Source organism: Buteo buteo, chromosome Z, assembly GCF_964188355.1.
Source record: "Buteo buteo chromosome Z, bButBut1.hap1.1, whole genome shotgun sequence".
In the NCBI taxonomy this organism is placed as follows: Eukaryota; Metazoa; Chordata; class Aves; order Accipitriformes; family Accipitridae; genus Buteo; species Buteo buteo.
Window position 1 is genome coordinate 78,807 of NC_134204.1, and position 25,686 is coordinate 104,492.

Consider the following 25,686-nt stretch of genomic DNA (forward strand, 5'->3'; position numbering starts at 1 on the left):
CGCCGCCCCGCCTTGCCCTTTGCCCGGCCCCCGCGCTCGGCCAATCGGGCGGCGCCCTGTTGGCTGTGCCGGCGTCCCGCAGCACGGGCCAAGATGGCGGCGCGCGCGCAGCGGGGCGGCTTGGCGGCGGTCCTCCTCGCCGGTGCCCTGCTCGCCTTCGGCCGCCTGCCGCTCGCCCTCGGGCAGGCGGCGGCGGCGGGAGGCTCGACGGCGGCGGCGGCAGCAGCAGCAGCTGCTCTGCCGCACCGCCGCTTTGAGTACAAGTACAGCTTCAAGGGGCCGCACCTGGTGCAGGCGGATGGGACGGTGCCGTTCTGGGTGCACACGGGCAGTAAGTGCTGGGCGGGGGGCGGCGGCGTGCGAGCGGGGCCGGCTGGGCCGCGCAGTGTTCCTGCCGTGCAGGCAGCTGTGGCCGGCCCCGCGCGGGGGGGCACGTAATGCCCGTTACTTGAGGAAAAAGGTGCGGGAAGGAACCGCCACAGGCCGTAGCCGTGGCCGGGGAGCTGAGGGGCACGGCGAAGTTGGCGGGGGCCGGCGGGGCCGGTCAGCCTTGGTTGGGTTCCGGGGGCCGCCAAGGCATCGGGTGAAAGCGGCGGGTGCCCTCGTGTCCTGCAGCTGCCGAAAGGGATGAGAGCCGCGCTCGGCCCCCGCGCCTTCTGTCTCCCCCGGCGGAGCCCTGCCGCGGGCGGGGGCGGACCGAGAGCGCCGTTAGGCTCGAGCGCCGGCCGTGCCCCCGGCGCCCCCCCGGGGTCCTGTCCTGCGGGTTTCCACGTAGCTCTGGAGGGACAGAGATGCCGTGACAGCCGTAAAATGTCTGCCAGCCCTCCCCCTGTTTCTTTGACACGCGAAGTTACCTGTGACCTTTCTTGCGATGGTGTGGCTCCATTGCTGTGAGGAGTTGAGACGGTGTGAAACTCTTCTTTGTGAAGTGATGATGTGTCACTTGGTCAAAATGAAAGTCGGCCTCAGCCCTCGGTGGTGTACCTGAGACAAGCCGCTGATACTTCTGTATGGCTAGAAATCCTGTTGAATTTCGTAATATAAAAGCTTGAAATGGAAATTGTGCCTTGGCAAATATGACTTTACCGAACATAGTTTATGCAATTTATGTATCCTTTGCAGTATGGGTTAAGAATTTGATAGTACTCAAAAAGGCATCTGGTCTTCTGTAAGTTGCCCCCCTTGTAAAATGTATTGATATTTACTGTACATAAGGTTCTACCTTAGCATAGTTTCTCTGCAGTAACTTCTGTGTTTTTATTTCTTAGCAGACTTTAATTTAGTTTATATTCGTTAATGCATGAGTGTTAATTTTTGACTCTTATTTGACATTATGCTACAAGTGACATGAAGGGAACTGTCTATAGATGAGCTTCTTTTCCTGCTTTTTTAAGCAGATAATCACAGAAATAAATGTTATTTAATACAAGTGAATGAATCTAGCTCTAGATGTATGCCTATTATTCTTTTAGATTATTAAACAGAAAATTAGAACGTCTGTTTTTAAAAAGCAAAACAGAAAGCTATGGTTTGTAAAAAGTCTCATGTGGGATACAGCAGAAAGCTAAACCTATTTTTTAAAATTAATTTAATATATATTTTAACAGTAAGACCAATGTTCTATTTAGGTTGTACATTGTGGTCCCAAGTGGAAGGTGATTAAGTCTTCTGTAAAGCAGTAATAATCAAGGTGTTGAAAGTAAAGGTGTGGGGGTTTGAGGTTTTTTTGTTCCCTCTCAAGTGGTTGAGTACTCCACTGAAAAATTATTTTGAAAACTGTGCTCTAGTTGAGGAGGCCAGAAAATGTTGTGAGTTTAGAAGATTTGTTAATTGGCTGGTTAAGCACTTGCCATACTGTCATATATGTGGTGTTGGTTCCTTTCCTTTCTAGATGCCATACCAAGTGCAGATCAGATTCGTATAACAACGTCTTTGAAAAGCCAAAGAGGGTCAGTGTGGACAAAAACCAAGTCAATATTTGAATACTGGGAAGTCGAAGTGACCTTTCGAGTTACAGGAAGAGGCCGCATTGGAGCTGATGGACTGGTATTCAGAATTTGATCTAACTCAGAAGAAGTAGATATGCTTTAAAAACTGCATCTTGACTTATGACTCTTACTTGCTTTCTGTAATAGGCAATCTGGTTTACAGAAGAGCAAGGCTTGGAAGGTCCTGTTTTCGGGGCAGCTGATAAGTGGAACGGTGTTGGAATTTTCTTTGATTCCTTTGACAATGATGGAAAGGTTAGTCAGAAACAAACTCTTCTAGCAAAGATTATAAATTAATTTCCTGCCTGTTTTGTACATATAACTTTGTAGAAAAAAATAAGATGTTATTTTCTTGCTCTCCCCCCCTTCACTTCAAAGGGATAAATTAAAATAGTCAAGTTTCCCTTATAGAATTTTTACTTGACTTTTTCACACTTTTTTTTTTTTTTAAGCTTCAAAGTTGAACGCATAGTGAACCTCCACTGAACATTGGTTCATGTATAAGGTTTGGAGGGAAAATACCATGCACTTATGTACAAGCTGAAATTTGGAATGTCTGTGCACAATTTGAAATGTTGATATATCTGAAGGCCTGTGCTTTGGAGGAGGCAAACTGTACCAAAATATGACACTGTGAAAGCACAAATTTCTATGTCTGTCTTCACAGATGCTCTTTTTCTTGAAACAAATCTGCCTTGAGTAGTTCAGCAGCAAAAATTCTGTAGCAGATGGGAGTGACAGTTGCTGTTTTGAAATTCTAGTTTTTCAGTCCAGAATGATCCTGGGAAACTTTAACAGTACATAGTAGGTTTGCTTTTTTGCTTTTCCTGCACTACTTTGGCTTGCTTTTAGATGTTTTAGATACATTTTTGTAGGTGTACAAGCTTTTTTCCTACAGATGGCTTTTGATATACAGCAAACTTCATCATCTATAAAAGTTAAAACACTGAAGGTGATGTTTATGTTTCTGATCTTCAAAGACAAGACATAGAATAAGTGTTGTTCAACTTATTAAGAATTTTTAAATCCCCCCCCCCCGCGTTTTTTGTTTGTTTTTTTTTTTTCCTGACTTCTGGCATGAATATGGACACTGTTGTAGTTTAGGTGGCTGAAGATGCCATCTACCAAAAATTGCATGTGGACGACACTGCTGCTAGAATTTGATAGCACTGGGACTCTGATCATGACAAGTTTAGTCAGTGTGGTATGAAACCCTTTTATAGAAATTGATGATGTGTCACTTTGTGCCTGTATTGGTCTGATGTGTCTTAAATACTGGAGTTTGTAAGACTTTTTTTTTTAATGACAACCTGTTACTTTCTTCAGTCCCAGTATGGAGAAATTCTTCTTGTTGCCGCTTCAGTGCGTTCACTGGAAGATGTTTGGTGCTGTAACTGGTCCTTAGCCTAATATGCTAGCATCCAGAAGTAGAATCCATGTAGTACTGCCAACTAATAGCACCCTGCTTATGATGCTGATCTAAAAACTGCAAAGCCTTTTTTCCTCTTCCTTCCAAGGCTGTAGGTTATACTAGAGTTGAATTTTTATTTCTCTGTAGAAGTAGTGACAAGAGCTTTTTAAAAAAAGAAATAAAATTTCATAGCTTCGAACACCTGAAATAGTAAAAACCACACTAAATGTCACAAGAGTTTACAGCGCATCTTTCCTGTGACCTTTAGAGGCAAAAAATGAGAAGTTATTCCCCACTTTGGATTCTCTACTATCTTTCAAGTTTTTGTATGTGCTTGCATGCAGACATGATCCCCAGCAGAAATTGGACTGCCCATTGACCATTAGCATTAAATGCTCTTGTTAGTAGCTGTCTGCTATGCTCTAAGTTAGATTAGGCTTGGGTTGCTTTCATGAATGCTTTGAAATTGAACTGTTTGTACATGCTTTGTGGAGAATATATGCAAGTATGCTCTGAACTAATTCAATATTATTGTTATTAAACTGAAATAAACAGCAAGAAGATGACATTAAAGCATTCCAGTGGTACTGAGCAGATAATACTGATGTTGAAGCAATTAAGCTAACCGAACTCCATTGCTAAGAAGTAGAAACACTGGTGTATTTGTATATACTGGTGTACTGTTCTATTGTTGTCACAATCGATGTGATGAAGGAAAAGAAACATATAGTTTGGTTGTGCTGGGTTTTTTTGAAGACAAAGGACCACCCTACCCCACCACTGTGAATTGAGAAGGATGTTATTTCTTGAATTCTTGAAGTCTGAGTCTTGTTTTCTTTTCTTAAGAGCTGGCGATCTGTCTAGTGGGACAGTATATTCCTTTACGTCGTGGTTTAACCCCAGTAGGCAGCTAAGCACCACACAGCTGCTTGCTTGCTAGCCCCTGATGGGATGAGGGAGAAAATCAGAAGGCTAAAACTGAGAAAACTTGTGGGTCGAGATAAACACAGTTTAATAGGTAAAGCAAAAGCTGTGCACTCAAGCAAAGCAAAACAAGGAATTCATTCACACTTCCAATTGTCAGGCAGGTGTTCAGCTGTCTCCAGGACAGCAGGGCTCCGTCGCTTGTAACAAGTGGGGAAGTTGGGAAGACAAATGCCATAACTCTGAGTGTCCCCTGCTTCCTCCTTCTTCCCCCAGCTTTTATGGCTGAGCATGATGCCATATGATCTGGGATGTCCCTTGGTCAGTTGGGGTCAGCTGTCCCAGCTGTGTCCCCTCACAACTTCTTGTGCACCCCCAGCCTCCTTGCTGGTGGGGGACTGTGAGAAGCAGGAAAGGCCCTAAGGCTGTGTAAGCAATAACTAAAACATTGCTGTGTTATCAACACTGTTTTCATCATAAATCCAAAACATAGCCCCATATAATCTAGTGCGAAGAAATGTAACTCAATCCCAGCCAAAACGAGCACACTTTAGGAGATGTTGAATTGAAATGTTGAAGGGGGAAGAGAGATGAACTCTGAAATCTTCTGCTCTTGTAAAAACTGGAGTTCACTTCATAAACTCCTGGAGGCAACTGGAATAGCACTGTAAATCTGTTCTGCCTTTATCATTTTAGCTTGTTCTCATCCTCTAACAATTTAAATAACTGAGGATGTGTTCAACAGACTTTGTTTAGTCTCTGACAGATAGCTCCTGAGGTTTTTCTAATGACTGTGACAAGGTCAGTAGGATGTCAACATAGTGTCTGTCTGGATGTTTTTCCCAGTGTTATGTAGCCAAAGTTGGATGTGTTAAGCCATCTATTAGTTTCAAGATCTGTATCTTCACTGCATATAAAAGCCACAAATAGGAGAAATTAATATTTCTGTATTTTTCAAAGTATAGTAATTGGTAGTATATCCAGGGAGTTAATTTGTGGGTTTTTTTCACCCTTAACTAAGCAAAGAATGTAGCAGTCTCTTGAAAAACATGCAGTGTGGCACAGTGCTACTCAGTCACTTTGCTTATGTAATCCTCAAGTACAGAAAGAATAAAAACATCTGTGGTGTATACGTAGTGTAATGACTTTAGGTGCTTTATTGCAGAAAGTCTATCAGTGATGTTACTTATATTTCACTTCAAATTAAACTATTTAATTTGTTTGCTATTTCTTTTTCTAGAAAAACAATCCTGGAGTGATTGTTGTAGGCAACAATGGAAAACTTCTGTATGACCATCAGAAGTAAGTTTATTTTCAGTGTTAATGATGAACGTTTGCTTTTGAATGATGAAATGTTGCATGAAACTCTTTGAGAAACATTATGAAGGTTTCTTTCATATGAAACTTCATTGCCTTTACATTTGAGTTTTTCTATTTGTTAAAACACTGTTTTGGCAGTAACAGCACAGAAATGACAACTGATGGATATTTAAATGGCATATGCCCTTTGGGATGAGTGAACTCAGATAAATGGAGGTACAAACTTTTTACCTCTTCGTTGCTTATGGGTATCCTCCACACACAGCTAATAACTGACAGAAGTGACTAACTAACTGAAAGCTAATTGCCTGTTACTAAAATTAATTGGCTTAATTTTGATTTCTGATTGTTTATTGTCAACAGCACAACTGACATCTCTTTGGATTCTCTGAGAAGAGAGATGTCTAGCTTAGTTGGTGCAGTCCAGACTGTAGCTTATTTCCATCTCAGTTCACAGGTGTGGGAATATATCTTAGAAGCAAACAGATTTCCCCATTACTGCATTCTGTCTATATTGTGTCCTGTGTAAAGCATCTAGTACTGTTGATCCCAGACTTCAGAAAAGCTCAGTGCAGTTGTGGGACAGCTTTTTAAAAACTTGCATATTGAAAAACTTATCATGATGTTGCTTAGTGATACATTGATGCTTTTTTGTCTTAGCTGATAAATCATAAGATATAGTTTTATGCAAGTTGTCTTCTTGCATAGTGATGGTTCAACGCAAGCATTGGCATCCTGTCAGAGGGACTTTCGTAACAAGCCCTATCCTGTTCGAGTAAAGATAACATACTACCAAAAAACATTGACTGTAAGTACTCTGAAATAACGTAATTACTCATGTTTCTCAGCTTTTTAAGCGTGAAATTGTTGCAACTATGTGAAAACCCAAAGACCCTGTATTTTAATTCCAATATTCTTGAAAATGTTGAGGTCAGTAGCAGAAGTTGGAAGGAGGTGCAGTATGTTCAAATGCTAGACAAGTTCTTGTAGCTGCGTTAGTGCATCTGTAGTTTCCTGAGCTGATTCAGCAGGTACTGCTGATTTTTCTGATGTTACTTAGGAGTTAGTCATGCTAACATACTCCTATGTGCTCAGACCCTTCTGTTGCTGTTGACTTGCCTGTAGAGGTGTCCCAAAGCCAGAATCTGTTCCTCAGCTTCCAAGTGGTTGAGCAGCTCCTTAATTTGAACGGTATTTCTCAAGTTGATCTGAGAGCTGCAGAGGGTTTTGTAGTGGATTGTAAAAGGTTCTTGAAATGTGGCTAAAAAACTGAAGCTCGCTCTTTGGCAGTAGATTTAAATTTGTTACTTGAGGCTTCTCACCTCCAAGAGGTAGTAGGGCTTTGAAGATTAAAGAAGGTAGAAAACCACTGGTATAATGGAGTCTTTAAGATTTTTCTAATATTCAGATGATTGTGAATTCCTTTTAGATAAGGAGAAAAAAATACTAATGTGGTGCTGGGTTGTGACAGCTATGGGGTGTGTGTTTCTTGGCTTCTGATTTCTGAAAAGGTGCTATTGATAGGTATTAGCCATAAAACACACAGCTGTCATTTTGTAGTAAAAGTTTCTCTAAAAGTAAACATGAATGCACCTAAAAGAGAGTGGACCTTGTACTGTGTTGTAATGGTAAAAGCTATCTGTTACTCTTGAATGAAAATTAAATTACAGACTCCTAGGCTGCTCTGTTTTTGAATGCGGCTGGTTCCTGATGCCTTATCTAGGAGCTCCTCTGGCCCAGATGTTGTTGCTAACTTTAGCAGTCCTGCAAATGTATCCGTAGAGGAAGAGAGAATCTCTCTGAAGCTTAGAATCAACCTAATAACAGTAAGGGATGACTCTTCTAGATCAGACCAAAAATTTGTGTTGCCCAGAACCTTTTTGGGATGTATACTTTTGATAGACTGGCCTTTAATGATCCCTGAGTCAGGGATTTCTTGAACCAGAGTTGCTATTATTATGCTATGATCAGTTTTAGAATAGAACAAAATAATTCCATTTGGAAGGGACCTACAATGATCTTCTAGTCCAACTGCCTAACCACTTCCAGGCTGACCAAAAGTTAGAACATACTATTAAGGGCATTGTCCAAATGGCTCTTAAAAGCTGACAGGCACGAGGCATCGACCACCTCTCTAGGAAGCCTCTTCCAGTGTTTGACCACCCTTTCTGTAAAGAAATGCTTCCTAATGTCCAGTCTAAACCTCCCCTGGCACAGCTTTGAACCATTCCCATGTGTCCTACCACTGGATCCCAGGGAGAAGAGCTCAGCACCTCCCTCTCCACATGCCCTCCTCAGGAGGCTGTAGAGAGCAATGAGGTCACCCCTCAGCCTCCTTTTCTCCAAACTAGACAAACCCAGAGTCCTCAGCCACTCCTTACAGGTCATGCCTTCTAGTCTTGTCATCAGCTTTGTTGACCTTCTCTGCATTCAAGTACGCATTCAAGTACCTTAACATCCTTTTTAAAACTGTGAGGCCCACAGTACTCAAGGTGAGATTGCACCAGTGCTGAATACAGTGGGATAAGCCCCTCTCTTGACCAGCTGGTTATACTATGTTTAATGCACCCCAGGATGTGGTTTGCCCTCTTGGCCGCTGGGGCACACTGCTGACTCATGTCAAGCCTACTGTCAACCAGCACCCCCAGATCCCTTTTTGCAGGGCTACTCCCCAGCTACTCCTCTGCCAATTTATATTGTGTCCAGTGTTACCTTGAGGTGCAGAATCCAACATTTGTTCTTGGTAAATTTCATGCCATTGATGATTGCCCAATGCTCCAATCTATCTAGATAACTCTGCAAGGCCTCTTGTCCCTTGAGTCAACAGCACCTCCCAGTTTAGTATTGTCAGCAAACTTACTAAGGGTGCATTCAACTCCTGCATCCAGATCATTGATAACAATGTTGAACAGTACTGGCCCTAGAATTGAGCCCTGAGGAGCACCACTGGTGACCGGTCATCAGCCAGATGTAGCCCCATTCACTACAAACCTTTGAGCCCTGCTGTTCAGCCAGTTCTTCACCCAGTGCACCATGAACCTGCTCATCTTACAGCTGGACAACTTGTCCAGAAGGATACTGGGAGGGACAGTATCAAAAGCCTTACTGAAATCCAGAAGAACTACATCTACCACCTTCCCTTCATCCACTAGGTGGATGACCTTATCATAGGATATCAAATTAATTAGACAGGACTTCCCCTTTGTGAACCCATGTTGACTGTGCCTGATGATTGATTTGTTCTTTAGATGCCTTTCCATAGCACTCAGTATCATCTTTGCTATAATTTTTCCAGGCACTGAGGTTAGACTAACAGGTCTGTAGTTTTCTGGGTCTTCCCTCACACGCTTCCTGTTCATTGGAATAATGTTGGCTAGTTACCAGTCAGCAGTGACCTCCCCAGACTCCCAAGACCTTTGGTAGATGATTGAGAGGGTCCTGCTATAACATCCGCTAGCTCCTTCAGTACTCTGGGGTGAATCCCATTTGGCCCCATGGACTTACAAACGTTCAGCCGATAAACTGGTCCCTTATAATTTCAGTGTCCACAAATGGAAAGGCACTGCTCATGCAGCCGTGGTCCTCCAACTCGGAGGACCAGGCAGCCCAAGGTCTATCAGAATTAGTACAGACTGGGGCACAAAAAGAGTTTAATGCCTCCATCTTTTCTTCATCCCTATTTGTCAGGTGACCATCTTCAACAAGTATTGGTCCAATGTTTTCTTCGGATCTCCTCTTGATATTAACATAATTAAAAATCCTTTCTTGTTGTCTGACGCAGCACTGGCCAGTTTCAACCCTGTTGAGCTTTGGTCTTTTGTGTCTTCTGCCTGCATATGCAAACCACAGCTCTGTAATCTTCCTGTGAAGCCTGACCTTGCTTCCAGAGATATACAATTTCTTTTTCCTCTTGAGTTCCAACAGGATTCACTGTTCAGCCAAGCTGGTTGTCTGCCCTGCTCGCTTGACTTTTGACATGATCGGATTGCCTGCTTCTGTACAAGGTTCTTAAAAGAAAACCAAACAAAAACAAACAAACAAAAAAACACCCCACCTGACAACACTTATGGACCCGGGGTAGCTTAAAGTTTGCTCTGTTGAAATCCAGGGTAGCAACTCTGGTGACCTTTTTTCTCATTATACCAAAAATTTGTGATTGCTGTGGCCAAAACAGCCACCTACCATCACACCTCCCACAAGTCCTCCTCTATTCACAAACAAATCTAGGAGGGCATCTTTCCTAGTTGGCTCACTGAGCACTTGTGATGAGAAGTTATCTTCCTCTTCAGAAGTTTCCCAGACTTGCTTGTCACAGCAGTATGGTATTCCCAGTTGATGCCTGGGAAATTGAAATCTCCCATAAAGACAAGGACTACTGATCCAGAGATTTCTCCTAATTGCCTATAAAATAACTCATCAGTGCTATCATCCTGGCTGGGTGATCAATAGTGGATGCCCACAATGACATCTGCTTTGTTTTCCATCCTCCTAATCCTCACCCAGAGGCTCCCAACCACGTCACCTGTAAATGTAGGTAAGGGCTGTACAGTCAAACCTCTCCATTACATACAGTGCAACACCTCCACCTTGCCTGCCCTGCCTGTCCATCCCAGCACTCCATTTGTGGGACTCATTTCACCAAGTCTCACTAATACCAACGACGTTGTAGCTCTGGGGACGTAGGAACCCTTCCAGTTTGCGCTGTTTGTTGCTTATACTGCATGTGTTGGTGTACAAGCATTTCAGATGTGCTCCTAAACCCTCAGTGCTCCCTGGAACAGCATAAATGCTCCCACTAGCACCCTCAGGCAGTGCTGTGCTGTCCCTTGGCTTACCTTCACCTCTCCTGATGGTACCGCTTTCCCCCATGTGTTCATTTCCATGCACTAATTTGTCTTGCTGCTTCTTGAAACTGAAATGAATACATTTTATATGTGTCTGAATTCTACGTGGTATTTCCTTGTAGGTGATGAATAGAAAATGTTGAGTTATGTTCATGCTGAACCTTGAATCAGGCCTTTTTTTCCTTTGTAAAATAGAAAGCTTATGCATTTTCTTTGTAAAAAGTGCCTTTCAGAAAAGAAATAGTTTTTGGTTTCTAGTACCAGCTGCTGAATTACCTGATAAGTTGGATTTGTGACCATTACTGTAAACTGACAAAGCAATTAACACAAATAGATTTATGTGGTAAAAATTTTAAGTGTTTATCCTTTTAGGTATTAATTAACAATGGCTTTACTCCGGATAAAGACGACTATGAATTTTGTGCAAAAGTGGAAGATATGGTGTTGCCATCACAAGGATATTTTGGAATATCTGCAGCAACAGGGGGCCTTGCAGGTAGCATATGTTAAAAATTGTGACAAATGGTGTGGGGACTTGCAGGGCTTGCAAGAGAGGGTTTGTTTGGTTTTTTTTTTACTGCTAGTGTAGATCCATTATACCAGTTTTTGACCATGATGATGTAATTAATCCTTTCCTTTCCCAAATTACTGATATGCTTAGGTCTTTTCCTGACTAGGGCAGAAAGTCTTCTGATTTGCCCTGACAGAGACATTGTGCAGTCTCATTCTTCAGTGCATAAACTCTTGCAAGGACTTCAAGAGGGTGCTGTTGCCTGAAGATCCTTTGCAAGTGCAAGGTTGACTTGGGAAGTACTAGGATTTGTAATGTGTAGCAGTAGCAATTAACAGTGTTTTTTTGTTTTGTTTGTTGAATACAGATGATCATGATGTCCTGTCTTTTCTGACCTTCCAGCTGACTGAGCCTGGGAAGGAAGTAGTAAGCATCTTTATGCATAATTAGTAAAATATATTATTGTATGTTTTATATGTAGCACCGGGTTATGGCATTTCCTCTGAAGTCATACTTGGCATCCCAGTTTCAGGATTTTGGCATGTAGCTGTGCTGTCATCTGTTTAAGAAAAATGAGACTAATACTGTAATGTTTAATTAACATTTTCAAGACCAGAATTCTTGAAGGAACGCTGAATCAACAAAGATCCCGATGTTAAATCAAAACATGCAGAGAAAGCAAACTAAAAAGTCCGCTTTGTTCGGAAAGTGGACAAATAATCTGTTCTTGCTTTCAACTTCCTGTACCTCTAGAACAGTTCTGTACTACTAAACAGGATCTATCCTTATAAAACTTGATTTCTTTTTAATTGCAGAAAGTATGCATATGTTAGGAAAAAGCTATGGGTCTCCATAGGAATGTCTAGTTTCTCACTTCAACTTAATATATTAATGTACTCCACTAATTGTGTTATGTCCTCAAATCTGAAATCTGAACAGCCTTCTTGGAGTGGTGGAGAATATGAAAAAAATCTCTTCCCTGCCCGCCCCCCCCCCCCCCCCAATATTGTTTTAAAGCCAACACCAGAGGCAGAAATTCCTCAAAAAGATAAAGAGAAGTATCAAGAAGAGTTTGAACACTTTCAACAAGAATTGGATAAAAAGAAGGAAGAATTTCAAAAGGAACATCCTGATGTGCAAGGACAGCCAGGCAAGTTATGTGAGCGATTTTTCAGTTGTCAAGGAAAACATTTCCTTTCTGGGATGTCCAGAACTAGGGCCTGATACTCTGATTGATCTTACTAAGCTCCTACTGATGTTATTTACTTCATTTAAGAATCTTTGGTCTTTTGTTTGTAAAGTGTTTTCTGAAATATAAAGTCCCTTTTGTCATGTCTGGATTGAGAACAAAATAAACAAACGGAAACATGATGGGAACGATGAGAATCTGTATGGAATAGTAGAAGGGAGAGAAGGTCATGCATCCTTCTGTAAAGTGATAATTAAGGAAGCATGGCATTTTTGGTTATTTGAAAGGTCATCTTTTTGGTCTGTTCTTGCACATTCATAACAAACATTTTTATCCCCCCCCGCTCCCCCACCCCATCTTGTTTTATGGGTGGTTATTAAAGATGGGCTAGTGGATATGCTGGAACATGTGCTTACTCGGAAAAGCTTTTTAATGCTTGCCTAATATTGGACACTTCAGCACCACAGCCTTAGCTGGCATTCAGTGCTGGTATTCAGGTTGGCTAATAACCAGATTTACAGCTTGATGTTCTTAAAAACCATGGCCTTTATTTTTACATTTTAAGCTATTGATAAAAAATTAAGTTTGGCTGGGTAAGGCAGAATTGCCCTTTCCACTTTTGATACCACACATCGGTAGCTCTCAGCAAGTATTGGTTTAAAGATATTTCGGACTGAGCAGCATTTTTCCACTGGTTTCAAATTATATTTAATTTAGGAAAATTACAATAATGACTGTTGCCCACTTTTTTGAGCGTTTCGCCAAAGTGCTTTGACTTTGATTGTTCTGCTGTGGAACATGGTGGGGATTTTGTTTGTTTGCGTGGGTTGGGGTTTGTTTTGTTTTTAAAAAGCTGGGCAAAAAAGAATCTGCTTATTTGAAAATACAGTGGAAGCCAGTCTATTTCTTACCTTTGTGGATTCAGTTAACTGTATTTGCACACATATTGGGAATGTACTTTAGGCATCTAGACCTGACATTTCAGGTTGTCATCCTTTTTTGCACAGTGATAAGTTACAACTGTTCTGAAGGTCCTACACCATTTTATCTTCATCTGTGTTTTTGAAATATTGTCCAGCCTTCCATTGATAAGAAATAATAATCTTTTTTGTCACAGAGTCTTTTGGACTTTCTTCTTTCTGATGATGTTGAAGCCGCAGAGGAACTCACTCAAAATGTGCAGTTACTTCTCTATTTCAAGCTACTTTTTCGAGCTTACTTTTTAGAAAAAGTAGCTGTTACTTAGTACCTGCAAATCTCTTGTGAAGGATAGTTGGTAATACAATGCTAGCTCATGCAAATATAGCTGCCTCCTAATAACAATGGCATCCTGTTTCTATTTTATGTTGCACTTTACCCAAGTATTGAAATAGGAACTCTTAAGATGGAGTCTGGGTTTGAATGTGTGGTTATCTCTATTCAGTCATTCTGATCCCATTTGGGTATCCTTTGCCATGGCAATGGTGATAAATAAACACCAAATAAATCAAATTACAGGAAAAAAGTATATCCATGTGGAAACTTTAAGGGTGCAAGAAAAATAATGCAATGCAACTCATGAGGAATGCATATATGTAAGAACTACCTGTGCTTTTTTCTTAGCAGCAGAGGATCTTTTTGAAACTGTAAGTGATCGTGAACTGAGGCAAATCTTTGAGGGGCAGAATCGAATTCATCTTGAAATCAAACAGCTTAATAGGCAATTGGACATGATTTTGGATGAGCAGAGGAGATACGTCTCTGCAGTCACAGATGAGATTGCTAAAAGAGGAGCTGGTTTTCCAAGTCAACAAGGACAGGTAAATTAAAAAACAAAACAAACAAAACAAAAAACAAAAACCACAAACCCCACGCCACTGTGATTGATGGCTCAGCCTAATTTGAGCAGCATGATCGATTTACTTTTTCCAAGATATGTTGATCTTTTTCTCTCTTTCTATCCCCACCAGGTTTCCCAGCAAGAGATTGAGACAGTTGTGAAAACTCAAGAAGAGGTCATTAGACAAGTAAATGAAATAAGGTAAACGCTTTCTAAATATTAAGGCTGTGTTTTGAATTTTATATTATTTTCCACCTTTTAAATCCTATTTATTATTTCAGTAAGAGAATATTGACAAAAAATTCCTTTGTGTCAGTTTCTTAGTGATGACTCTCTGCATACATTTAGTTTCTGTAATAAAGTAAGTTCATGTCCCTGGGGTGGTAAACACCCTAATTTGCCTCTTTTTTTTATCATGAGATTGCACTTCAACAGCTAAGTCCAGTCCCTCCAAAAACAATCAATTTCTGCTAATGTGATAACCTGCTACCTCATGGAAAATTGTTGCTCTGATTTTGGAGTAATGATAACAACATGAGCATAAATGCCTTTGATTTATAGCTAGTGAACCTAAAAAAAAAAGGTGTATTAGCGTATCTTGTCGATACACTTAGTCTACTCCTGATATAATGATTATATGAGTTTATCATTCTATATTATTATTATTAAAAAATCTATAATATTATATTTAGATAATACTATATGAGATATATTTGAGGTTTTGTTTAGTGTAAACAACCTGTAAAGGTACGTAAGTAATTCTGAGAAGTAGTTCTGCACAAATGAAAATGTCTGTGCATGTAATAGGAGTTGTTGAGACATATTGGTTATTCTGATTATTATTTTGGGTTTGGTTTTTTTTTTTTTAAGTAGTTCACTTCTGTCTTCAATATAGACATGTATTTTGGTTTTGGTTTTTTTCCCCTAATTTTGCTATGAATGGTTAAAGCTTATATATTGATTATTGCTCCATAGTCATCTGTTAGTGTTACTGATTTGTGTATCATAAAAAGTATTTATAGTTTTATGTCAAGTCTCTCAGAATTTCAGTGTGTACAAGCCTTGGAGAGGCCTCTTTTTTTTTCTTTTTTTTTTTTCTTCTTTTTTTTTCCCCATTTCCATTGTAGATTAACCTCTTTTTATCAGTAGGAGTAGGGCTAGGCCTTGGGAGAGCATTGCTTCTTGATGGCAGATGAAACAAGGGCCAGATCTGGAAAATATTAATGTCCTCTCTTGGCCTAAACTTTGAAAAATAAGGGGACAAAAAGTCCAGTTTCTGCAGTCCTGCACCTATGAAGGAGTAACTCCATCCGTACAGCCAGGGGACTGATAGCTGGAAAGCAGTTTTGCAGAAAAGAACTTGGGAATCCTGGTGAACAGCAAGTTGGACGGTGGAAAGCAATGCACCTTACAGGAAAGATCACCACCTAAGGGAAGGACCACCACCAGCATCCTAGACTGTTATGCAGAGCGTTGCCAGTGGGTCGAGGGAGATGATTCCTCCTCTCTAGTCAGCACTGGTGACACCACATCTGGACTCCTATGTCCAGTCCTGGGCACCCCAGTACGAAAAAGACATGGGCATACTGGGGAGAGTCAAGTGATGGATCATGAAAATTATTAAAGGGTTGATACAACGAGAGGCTGAGGGAGCTGGGACTGCATAGCCTGGAGAAAAGGCTTGGGGATATCTTATCAATGGGTATAAATACCTGATTTTGGAGGTGGTAAGGGTGATTGAGAGCCAGACTCTTCTTGCTGGTATCCAGTGACAGAATGAAAGGCAATGGGCACAAACTGAAATACAGGAAATTTTATGTAGACATAAGAAAAGAAACTTGTGAGGGTAGTTGAACACTGGAATAGGTTGGTTGCCTGGGAAGGTTTTGCAGTCTTCACCCTTGGAGACACTGGAAACCCAACTGTGACTAAAAATTCCTTGGTTTGTTAGGTGTTAAGGCATTGTCATACAGTATTTTAGGGGAGAAAAAAAAAAAGCAGTGTAATATTAAATTACTGTCACTGACGTTGCATAGTGAAGACAGAAATGTGTTGTGTATCTTTTGTGTGCCAATGTATTGTGTAGACCATTTCAGTAATCTTGTCCCCGTTTCTTGTAGGTTGGAGGAAAATGGGGTGTGTGTTTTGTTTGGTTGGTTGCTTTGGTCTTCTGTCAGAGGGCTTTCTGCCAGTGAAATTCCTCAGGAAACTTACTTATCTGTAGGGATACTTGCAAGTTCCCAAGTGATTAATAATTTTGCTTTTTAAGATGCAGTTCTTAAAATCAATTGAGTGGTATGCTGTACCTTTTCAAACTGTGTTACCAAATGAAGTAAAAATCTTATCTCGAAGGTGCTATACTGCTAAAATGGATTTGTGAAAATTCCTGTTTGATAGGGATGTCTGTGTGCTGCTTCTAAGACGTTTAACAGTTGCTGTCTTTAGCAGGAATGGCTTTAAGTTGGTTTAACCCTTCATTTATAGTAGTTAAAACATTCCTTACCTTGGGCTTAAAAAAAAGGAGAAAAACAATTCCTACAGTTGTGGTTTTTTTCCTGTATTAGTTAAAGGGCAGCTCTTGTGATTTATCTAAGTAGGTCAGTTTTTTGTAGAATGAAGATTAGAGTGCTTCCATTTTTGCACTTGTTCTTCCACGGAAGCTTTTATGTTAATATTCTTGACAAATCTTTATACCTTGCAAGCAAATTAGATTTTCTTGTTAACATTGGCAGCCTGCCCTTTTAGTGACTACTTATTAGGTATGAGTTTGCGTAACATCATCTTAATATTTTTCTTAGATTAAAGAAATGCTTTATTTATAGATAGAAATGAACAGCCCGCTGTTGCTTGTCATCCCGGAGGAAAAGGACTTACTGTCTAAGTAATTTTCATGTCAAGATTTGTGGATTTCTTAATCATCTGATTACAGAAGAATCTTGCATGTTCATACAACAGAAACTGTCAGCATGGTATTGTTCATGCAAAAGTAAATGTAAATTAAATTTGATACAGACCATGTCTATTTAGGGAAGTTACTTTGCTTTTAACGAACAGTGGATCAGTCTGGGGGGAGGTGGGTGTGCAGTGGTCATGATGGTGGTCGCATGGGTTTGCGTGGGTTAAGAAAAAAAGTCTTCCAGTGAAAATCTTCTAAAATAGGTTATTATAACACTAATTCAAAGTACAGGTAAATATTAATGAATTTACTTTAAATAATCTATACAATGACAATCCAAAAATATGAAATAATTTCTGGATAATGTATATGCTGATTTAAGTTAGGACAGATGAGGATTTTTTTTCCATTCGTTTTGTGCGTATAAGTTCCAAACCAGAAATGTAGAATGAGAGAAGGTGAGAGCTGCTTTGATTGGTTTTGTTTGCAGTGGCTTACAGAAGCGAACAGCTGGTTTTTGGTAACTCCGTTTGATACCTTTGCAACATTAAAAATGATCTTATTGAGGTAAACGTTGAGAGTTTTGCAGAAATCCATGGCTAACTCCATCTGGCCTAAAATGCAGAACGTTATCTGGAATAACTGGAAGTATAACTATGGAAAGTGATTGATCTTCTAATATGTGCTGGAAGTGTGATTGAGCTTTTACAAAGGTGACAGGAAAGGGTGAGTTCTTGGATCCTTTTGTTACTGAAAATGAAAAGACTTTTTTTCAGTTATGTGAGAAGTATGCAGAATACTGGTAGTCTAGTATGTTAGGTTGATTTGTGTGTTAAAGTGATATTTTTAAGAAAAACTGGTTGTCTTCAGTTTGAAGAAAAGTATATTGTTAATCCAGCATTACTAAATGCCTCTGTTGAAGTGGTGCTTCTGCAACTTGATATAATTGTGTAGATTAATTTAGTGTGTGGCTTTGACTTAGTATGCTGCTACTTCAAGTAGTTTAAACATGCTGCATTGTTCTTATAATGGAGCAAAAGCTGCTATAATGCTAATATAGTGTATCTATGCTTGCAATTTTTGCTTCTGGGAAGTTGTCATAGTGCCTTTGAATAGATATGTACCTTACTAGTTTTCTCTTTTCTCCTGTCTTTTAGTTCTGTGTTTTTTGAATTTTAATGGCATGAAGAACAACTGATGCAAAGCTAAAAGATGGGCAACCTCTTTATGAAGATTATTTGTAAACATTTAAGTTTTGATGCATAACTTGCCGTTTCACAATGAATATGGCCATTTAAAAATCAGTAATAAAATTTTGTATAGTACTTACAAATATGATTATATGTTTGTTGTTGCCAGTTTACTTAATGAATAGTATTCAAGCCAGGTTGGGTTTTTGTTGTTTTTTTTTCTCTTATGTGAAAGTTAAAATTGAAAGTGTTCAAGGCCAGGTTGGAGGGGGCTTTGGGCAGCCTGATCTAGTAAAGGACATCCCTGCCCACGGCAGGGGCATTCGACCAGATGATATTTAAAGGTCCCTTCCAACTGAAACCATGCTATGATACTACGATAAATTGCTGACCACTGTACAAAGAGTTAGGACTGCACCTTGAAGGCATCAAAGTAAGCTCTCATCTGAACAAAATGTAAAGTTTTAAGTAAATTAAAAAGAAATCCAAAGACATACATTTTGATTGTTTATTTTATTAATAATGAAGAGATTAACATTCACATGATAAATATTTTAGCTGTAGAATAATCCTCTTTGCAACTGAAAAGAAAAATCACAGTAGGGGAAAATTATATAAACTTATTGATTAGAGATTAAAGTTTTTTTCTCTCATTGACTAGTTTAACTCAAGCAAAATTAGTTATGGAACCTCAACTTTTTACAGATTTAATTTGATTTGTTGTAGAAGCAAAACGAGTTCACATGAAGACAATATTAAGTATTATGACAACACATATGGGAAATGAGTTTCTCGTATAAATGATAATCATGAAACAAGGATGTATCTAAATCTTTTCTTATCCCTAAAGCCGCTTCTTTGTTTTTATTTCTTACATGACTGCTTTTATTTATTTATTTTTCAAACAGCTTTTGGTTTTCTTCAAAGATTGCATTAAACTCTGCTTATCCTAAAGCCTTCGCAAGAGCTTCGGATAAAACACTTGTTTCAGACTTCATCAGTCAGGCAAAGCAGATGTCCAATAATAGAATATTTGCCAGATCTTGTTTTCAGCGTGGCTTTGGGAGATGGTGCACTGTAAAAATTGCAACTGTCTGTGGAATTAAATATTTAAAAAAAAATAATAGTTTGATTAAGGATTTATTTCTTGATAGGTATTCTTGGAAGCTAGAAAATGTGTTTTCTGCCTTTTGGGGCAACTATGTATTTCAGACTAATTTTAATGGACTAACAGGTGTCCAGAACAACTGCTGTTTATAGGAAAGCTGTTCTGTGCTGAAAGATGTTTTGTTGTTTGTCTTGTTTCAGAAATTCCATGGCTGATACTCTGAGGCTGATCAGTGGAGCCCAACATCCTGGCTCTGCTGCAGGAGTCTATGAAACAACTCAGCACTTCAATGACATCAAAGAACACCTTCATGTAGTAAAGAGGGACATTGAGCATTTAGTACAACGAAATATGGTAATTTATGTGCTGGTAGAGTAAAGCATGACTGTAATACTTCTTTATTTGGCTGTTAGTGAAAAGCTAGGATGAGCCAGCATGCAATTTACGGAGCAATTAATCCTTCATTAAGCTGCTTCACTAAAACTGCACTGCCTTGACCTAACTGCATGATCTGTGTCTTGATGAGAAGTTTTGCACAAAGAGCATGATTTTTACTCTAATTTCCTGTGGAAACAAGGTCAAGCAATTAGGTTTTCTGGGTGCTTTTTTTTGTGTTTGTCCCCCTACTTAACAGCTCTATACAGAGGAGATTTTCTATTGCTTCTGGACAGAAGGGAGAGCTTTAATCAGGGGAAACTCAGGCAGGCTCTGCTTAAGGTCTGCAAGTGTGAAAGAAAACTGCATTCGCATTCAGGAGCACCTGAGTCTAGCCTAGGTAGCAATTAGGCTGAATTAGCTTATGATCCTCTCAAGTTCTTGATTTCTGGGTTAATTTATCAAAGACTTATTTATTCCCCTATAACCCTCAAATTAACATCAGTCAGTTTATCTGAGAAACATAAACATGAAAGGGGAAAGTGAGACAGGGAGTAAGGTTATGATTTTTCAGAGTAGCATCATTTCTGTCTGTTTTCTGCTTGTGTTCTGATTTTCAGGTTGTGTTGCAAAGACCTTGTTTTGTTTCTTACATATAATGGTCTTTTGATGGCATGTCTTGTTTGCTCTTTCCTTAAATATTATTTTTCTTGGTTTTTAGCCATCTAGTGAGAAATCAAAGTGTCCGGATTTGCCACCGTTTCCATCGTGCTTATCTACAATGCACTTCTTCATATTTGTAGTGGTGCAAACAGTGTTATTCATTGGTTATATCATGTATAGGTAAGTATGTTTTTGTTTAAAGACAACAGGGCAAATGATTTTATAACTTCTGACTGGAAATTCAATTGCAATGGTATGATTATGTTAATCTTCTTTAAAACAAGCAATCATTCAGATTGGAAGAGACCTTGGGAGGTCTCTAGTTTAACCTTCTGCTCAAAGCAGGGTCAACACTGAATTCAGACCAGGTTGCTTAGACTGGTCAGGTCTTAAAAAACCTCCAAGAATGGAAAATTTACCACTGTTACAGACCCCATTGGAAATGTTTAATTATCATGATGAAGTTTGTTGTATTCTCCCCCCACACCTATGGTGTATCTAGTGGGAGCCTGCCCTGTTTCAATTTGACTGTTGTGTCTCTTTCTTATAATGTGCATCTAATGTACACCTCTGTAAAGAAACTGCCCCTGTCTCCTCAATAACATCTTGTGCATATTAGAAAGCTGCTGCTAGACCCCTCGAAGCCTTTGTCAGTCCAGGATGAACAAGCCCAGTTCCCTCCCTCTCTTCTCTTGAGGCATGTGCTTCAGCTCTTGACCACCATCCTTGTGGTCCTCTGCCAGACTTACTGAAGTTTATTAATATCTTAACAAAATCTGATGTGATTTGATTTTTTTCTTTTTTGCTGTGTGTACCTAGAAGCTACTTATCCCATCTTACAAATTCCTCAGTGAACTTTTTTTACATTACATATCCCTTCATCCCTCTCCTATATATGATACTGATAGTGTGTGGACTTTTTTTTTTCCCCCCTAAGCTAATTGGGATGTTTTCTTTGTTCTCTTCCTCCTCCTTCTAATGTCATAATGTGCAAATTGAATTTGCATTGATGGAAGGGAAAACCTATTGAGAGTAAGGACTGACTTGCTTGGTAGTCTTCCATCCTGCTTCTCACACATACTAATCAGGATAAGGAGTAGGGACCAAAATAGCTGCATTGCCCTTAAGAGAGAAAATGCTGTTTGCTACCTCTACGGAAGGATAACTACTATTAATGTAAGACCAATGCTGCTGATAGCACTAACTTTTATTGTGTGTCCGCTTCTCTACAAAGCGGAGAGTGTGCATTTCTTATGTATGTCATGTTACGCCATCAACTGGAAAGATGGCTTACAAGACAAATGAGGAGTGGTCCCCTCCAGTTCCTCTTCATGCCCTTGTAATTCTAGTATATGTGTGTGTGGTTGATCCACAGCATCTGTATCCACTAAGAAAGTAAGTATGTTCTGTGCCAGAGGGAGAAGGAAATCCCATTTCAAGTAAATTCTTTCACTGCTTAGTTGTATGTGTTTCCTTTTCTGTGATGATCTTTAGGCCAATCAGATACTGAGAAGCTTTAGAAAACTTTAGTTAAAGTATTTTAAAAATCAGCTCATATGTTCTTTCACAGTTTCTGGCTTTTGTCCAGAATGTTTTGTTTCCTTCTGTGTCTGACACAAAATTGGAACTATAGTGATGCTACTAATGTCTTTGTAAGTAGAAAAAATAATATCCTACTTTTGTGATATGACTTACATTTTATTTTCCTAAGTCTCTGTTGACAAGAAATGGAATCTTTTAATCCCCAAATAAATGAAATACTTATTCATTTAAACTGGTTAGCTAGTTTTATACTATAAGTACTTAATGAATTATCTTCTGCTTTTTCTTTCAGGAGTCAACAAGAAGCAGCAGCCAAAAAGTTCTTTTGATGACCTGTTCCTTTTGTGTGTACATAACAGCAGTATGTATGCACAGAAAATTATACAATTCTGTAAATGAGGGAAATCTTAGTGTTTGATATACTGCAATATTGTAAATTATTGAATTTTGTTCAACAAAATGAGTTCTCATTTAATCTGTTAATGCTAAAGTTAAAAACAGACTGGGGAGCAGTGGAGCAAATGCTAGATAGGGGAAGACTGCTGACCCTATCTAGGTCTGTGTTTTCAGCTAACTTTCTCATAAATACTGGAAGGCAAATGCTATATTCCTCTTCTTTTGTTAAGATTTCAGAGGAGGGAAATGGAACACCCAGGTTTGGTGGTTGTTCATAATGAGAATTGCAGATGGATGATTTGTGCAGAAAGCTTGCCACTAAGTGTCCTGACATATCAGTTTAAAAAAACACAAAGGCAAACAAACAAAAGACCCCCCCCCCCCCCCCAAAAAAAACAAAACCCGAACAACTGTTATTTGCTATATGGGGGGGGGGGGGGGCAGGGGCTGGGTGTAAAAATTTGTTATAAACATTTAATTTGTTTACCACTTGGATTCAACAGTTCAACTCTTCATGAAACACAGGTTTAAACGCTTTTTAATATGTGGATGCAAAGACAGGCCTTTAACAGTCTTACTGTTGATACCTGATATAGAAAACAAGCTATACAGAACAAGCAAATAAAGGCTTATCTCCTTATTTTGGGTTTTGGTTTTGGTTTTAGGCAGTGAGAGAAAACATGATAAAGTAGTTTCTTCAAGTATATTGTGGGACTGATTTCTTTTTTTGTAGTTTCAAGTCTGCCTGTAATTTTGTTTGGAGATTTGTGGACTTTTTCAGCAAAGATATCATTGCTTTAGACGTCTTCAAATCTGATTTTATTAAGGATATGTTTAGTGTATGAGTATGTCTTTACTTTTATAAAGCTGTCTTGTGTCTTTCATGTATCAAATACAGATGCTTTGATTTAAATCTTGACATGGCAAGTATTCTAAACTGCAGGTATTTAGCATTAACCCATTTCTTCACAAGCTGTTGCTTCAGACATGTTTGTTAATCCAGCAGCTATTGTAGAACCAGTATTGTGTGTCAATTCCTGCTTTTAATATCACAAGTGTAAGACTGAACATGTGTTTTCGATACTGCTTATCAGGTAACATTTGCTTCAGGAAAGAAATGAAGCAGATAGCCCAAATTAGGAATGTGAAATGAATTCATTTTGCCTTGTTTACGTATCTGTGGTAACTTTGTCCTTGAGTTGTTTGTATGTAGAGTTAGAATGGGGGGGGGGGGTGATTTTTTTTTTTTTAAATTCTGTAAAATAGACAAATGCATCAGGATGTTTCACTTTTAATTACTAATCTGTTTGTCTGAATCTGCAAAAATTATCTGGAATCTAGCATACTACTACTGCATTCCTACCGTCTACTCCCTTGGAGTGCAACACATGCTGCCAAATTCGCTGCAGTGAAGAACACTTCAGTATTGTGCCTGTCAGTTTGGAGAAATGATAAATCTATGCAATATATTTTGTTACTTAATTTACAGTGTCCAAAAAGTGGACATCTGTGCTATACCAATAGAACAATACTACCTACACACCTATTTATGTAGTTACAGTATGTAGTATACTGTAAGTGGTATAGCTTTATAGATTCATTTCTAAATTTGAGAAGATTTTGCTGTACTGATTGGAGAAACTACTGCCTCAAGCTAATCTTGCTGGATAAATAGGTTAAACTAATGAAAAAACTTTTCAGATAAACCAGAATAACACAGGAATTTATCCATTCTCTTCTGTCAACACCAGCAAATATTTACAGGTGCCTTGAGTCTAAGCTACTACAACCCTGACTCTTCTAACTAAACTTAATACATTTTCTTAAATTGTTCTGAAAATGTACACTATTGTTCCTTTCAATTGCAAGCCTTCCTGCATCATTGCAACACCTAAACAGAACTCTGTCTCCCACAGCAGGCTTTGCAAAACCCTTTATACAAAAAGGCTAGCAATTGTATTTTGATAAGTAGGTGCATGTATCTGGCATAATGAGGAACAGCTCTAATGTATCAATTGAAGGAAGTTTGTATTTTTTGTTACTGTGAATTTATCCAACCATTACTTTTGTTTTAAAGCTGGAGCAGTCTATACTTCTGTGTCTTTTGTTAGAAAGAGAAGGCTGGGGATGGTGTTGAGGGGAAAACTTGAACCTACAATTGTATCTTCAGTATGAGGCTCAGTTTATGTATTTTATGCTGCTAACAGATCTGACATATCTCCCACGTGCAACTAGGAAAATTTTGTATTAGGAAGCAGAAGGTCTAAAGTGTAACATCCAAAAAGTGATAACTGCTTCATGCTTCATTTCACAGTCATCTCTCCTTGGAACTTCCATAATTGCCTCATCACTCACTGGATCAAAGGAGAGCTCCCAGTTGCCCAGCTCAAATTTTGTCGTGTGTGTTATTGAAATGATAGCAACAAATTTGGACTTTAAGAATATTTGTCAGTCAATGTAGCCTCCTGTTATGACTAGCTACTAGAAGCTTCTTTCAGCACTGATAGTGTGTTTGATTTTTACCAAGTAAGATTTTGGGACTAGAAGGAGAAGACACTTTGTAATCCAGTTTGACAATATGGGGGAGAACAAGTCTAATAATTGTATTTGAAGTGTGGATGATAAGTAGCATATATTTGGCAGTGACAAGAGAATCTCATTGTACTGGTCAGGGTATATTAAATACATGGTCACTCCTGAACCTTTCAAAAGTAAAATTCACAATATGCTTTGTAAATTACTTCCTGTTTGAAGAAAATTTGTCATTTATCAATGCATCAATTACTGTAACATCAAACACTGTCTACTGGGGTTTTCTTAAATTCAAACAGCTGACATTTTCATGTTTGTTTCTGACTAATGTAAATTGACACTTGGAGTTTGGAGATAACCTTATTTGAATAAAGATGCATATTTTTAGTAAGCTTTTTTCTTTTAATTTGGTGCATGTCCATGAAATCCAAGCAAGTGTATTTGAAGCATTCTTTACCCTCTGTTGTTCAGAGAGTTTGAATGCTTTGAGATCTGGGTTCAGTCCTACCTGATACTGGAGAGTTAACGGCATTCAGTGGCTGAGTGCTCTGCCTGTTTTGAAAAGACAGATGACTGCCACTGGTTAGATAGACACACTGAATCCAGCCTCAGTTCATTCTGTGCTAAGGGATTTTATCCTCTGTATTGCAGTCTAATGCAAGAGTGACTAACCTAAAAGCAAGAGATGTGCTCAAAAGCTTGTGTTAAGAGTATCAGACTTGCCTTGAGTATCAGACACTTGGGGTCAAATGTAAAGTCATATGTCAACTTCTAAGTCTCTTAACAGCAAATAGAGTTGCTTGCTGGCTGCTTTGAGTATACAAAGTACCTCATTTTTCTGAGCTGAAGATTGCCTGTATCTGAAGTTCTTTCTTCAGATCCCCCAACTGCTGTCACCTGGGTGCTCTGCTCCTGTTGGAATACAACATGCCTACCCAAAACAAGTCAGTCTGTGTCTCCTTGTGGTTTTTGTTTTTG

General features: G+C 39.2%; 1 protein-coding gene across 3 annotated transcripts; it reads left to right on the forward strand.

Moving 5' to 3' along the window:
* Positions 1-71: 71 nt before the first annotated feature.
* Positions 72-25,095, forward strand: LMAN1 (lectin, mannose binding 1). 3 transcript variants are annotated; one of them, XM_075021868.1, is made up of 14 exons: positions 72-331; positions 1,892-2,046; positions 2,136-2,243; positions 5,564-5,625; positions 6,352-6,451; positions 10,860-10,983; positions 11,366-11,424; positions 12,016-12,148; positions 13,790-13,986; positions 14,137-14,207; positions 19,401-19,554; positions 20,297-20,418; positions 22,073-22,141; positions 24,491-25,095. In XM_075021868.1, the coding sequence occupies exons 1-13, from the start codon at positions 94-96 to the stop codon at positions 22,107-22,109; spliced, it is 1,560 nt and encodes a 519-aa protein (XP_074877969.1). In that variant the 5' UTR covers positions 72-93; the 3' UTR covers positions 22,110-22,141; positions 24,491-25,095. The 3 variants fall into 3 exon arrangements, with proteins under 3 accessions (XP_074877969.1, XP_074877970.1, XP_074877971.1); XM_075021869.1 differs by having other exon boundaries at positions 13,793-13,986; positions 22,073-25,095; XM_075021870.1 differs by lacking the exons at positions 19,401-19,554; positions 20,297-20,418; positions 22,073-22,141; positions 24,491-25,095 and adding an exon at positions 16,829-19,376.
* The last annotated feature ends 591 nt before the right edge of the window (positions 25,096-25,686 follow it).

Bases quoted from the DNA above. Each gene is read 5' to 3' on its own strand.
- LMAN1 (XM_075021868.1), top strand. From the start codon at position 94: ATGGCGGCGCGCGCGCAGCGGGGCGGCTTGGCGGCGGTCCTCCTCGCC. The intron at 12,149-13,789 runs GCAAGTTATGTG...CTTTTTTCTTAG, and splicing joins TGATGTGCAAGGACAGCCAG to CAGCAGAGGATCTTTTTGAA. The intron at 13,987-14,136 runs GTAAATTAAAAA...TATCCCCACCAG, and splicing joins TTCCAAGTCAACAAGGACAG to GTTTCCCAGCAAGAGATTGA.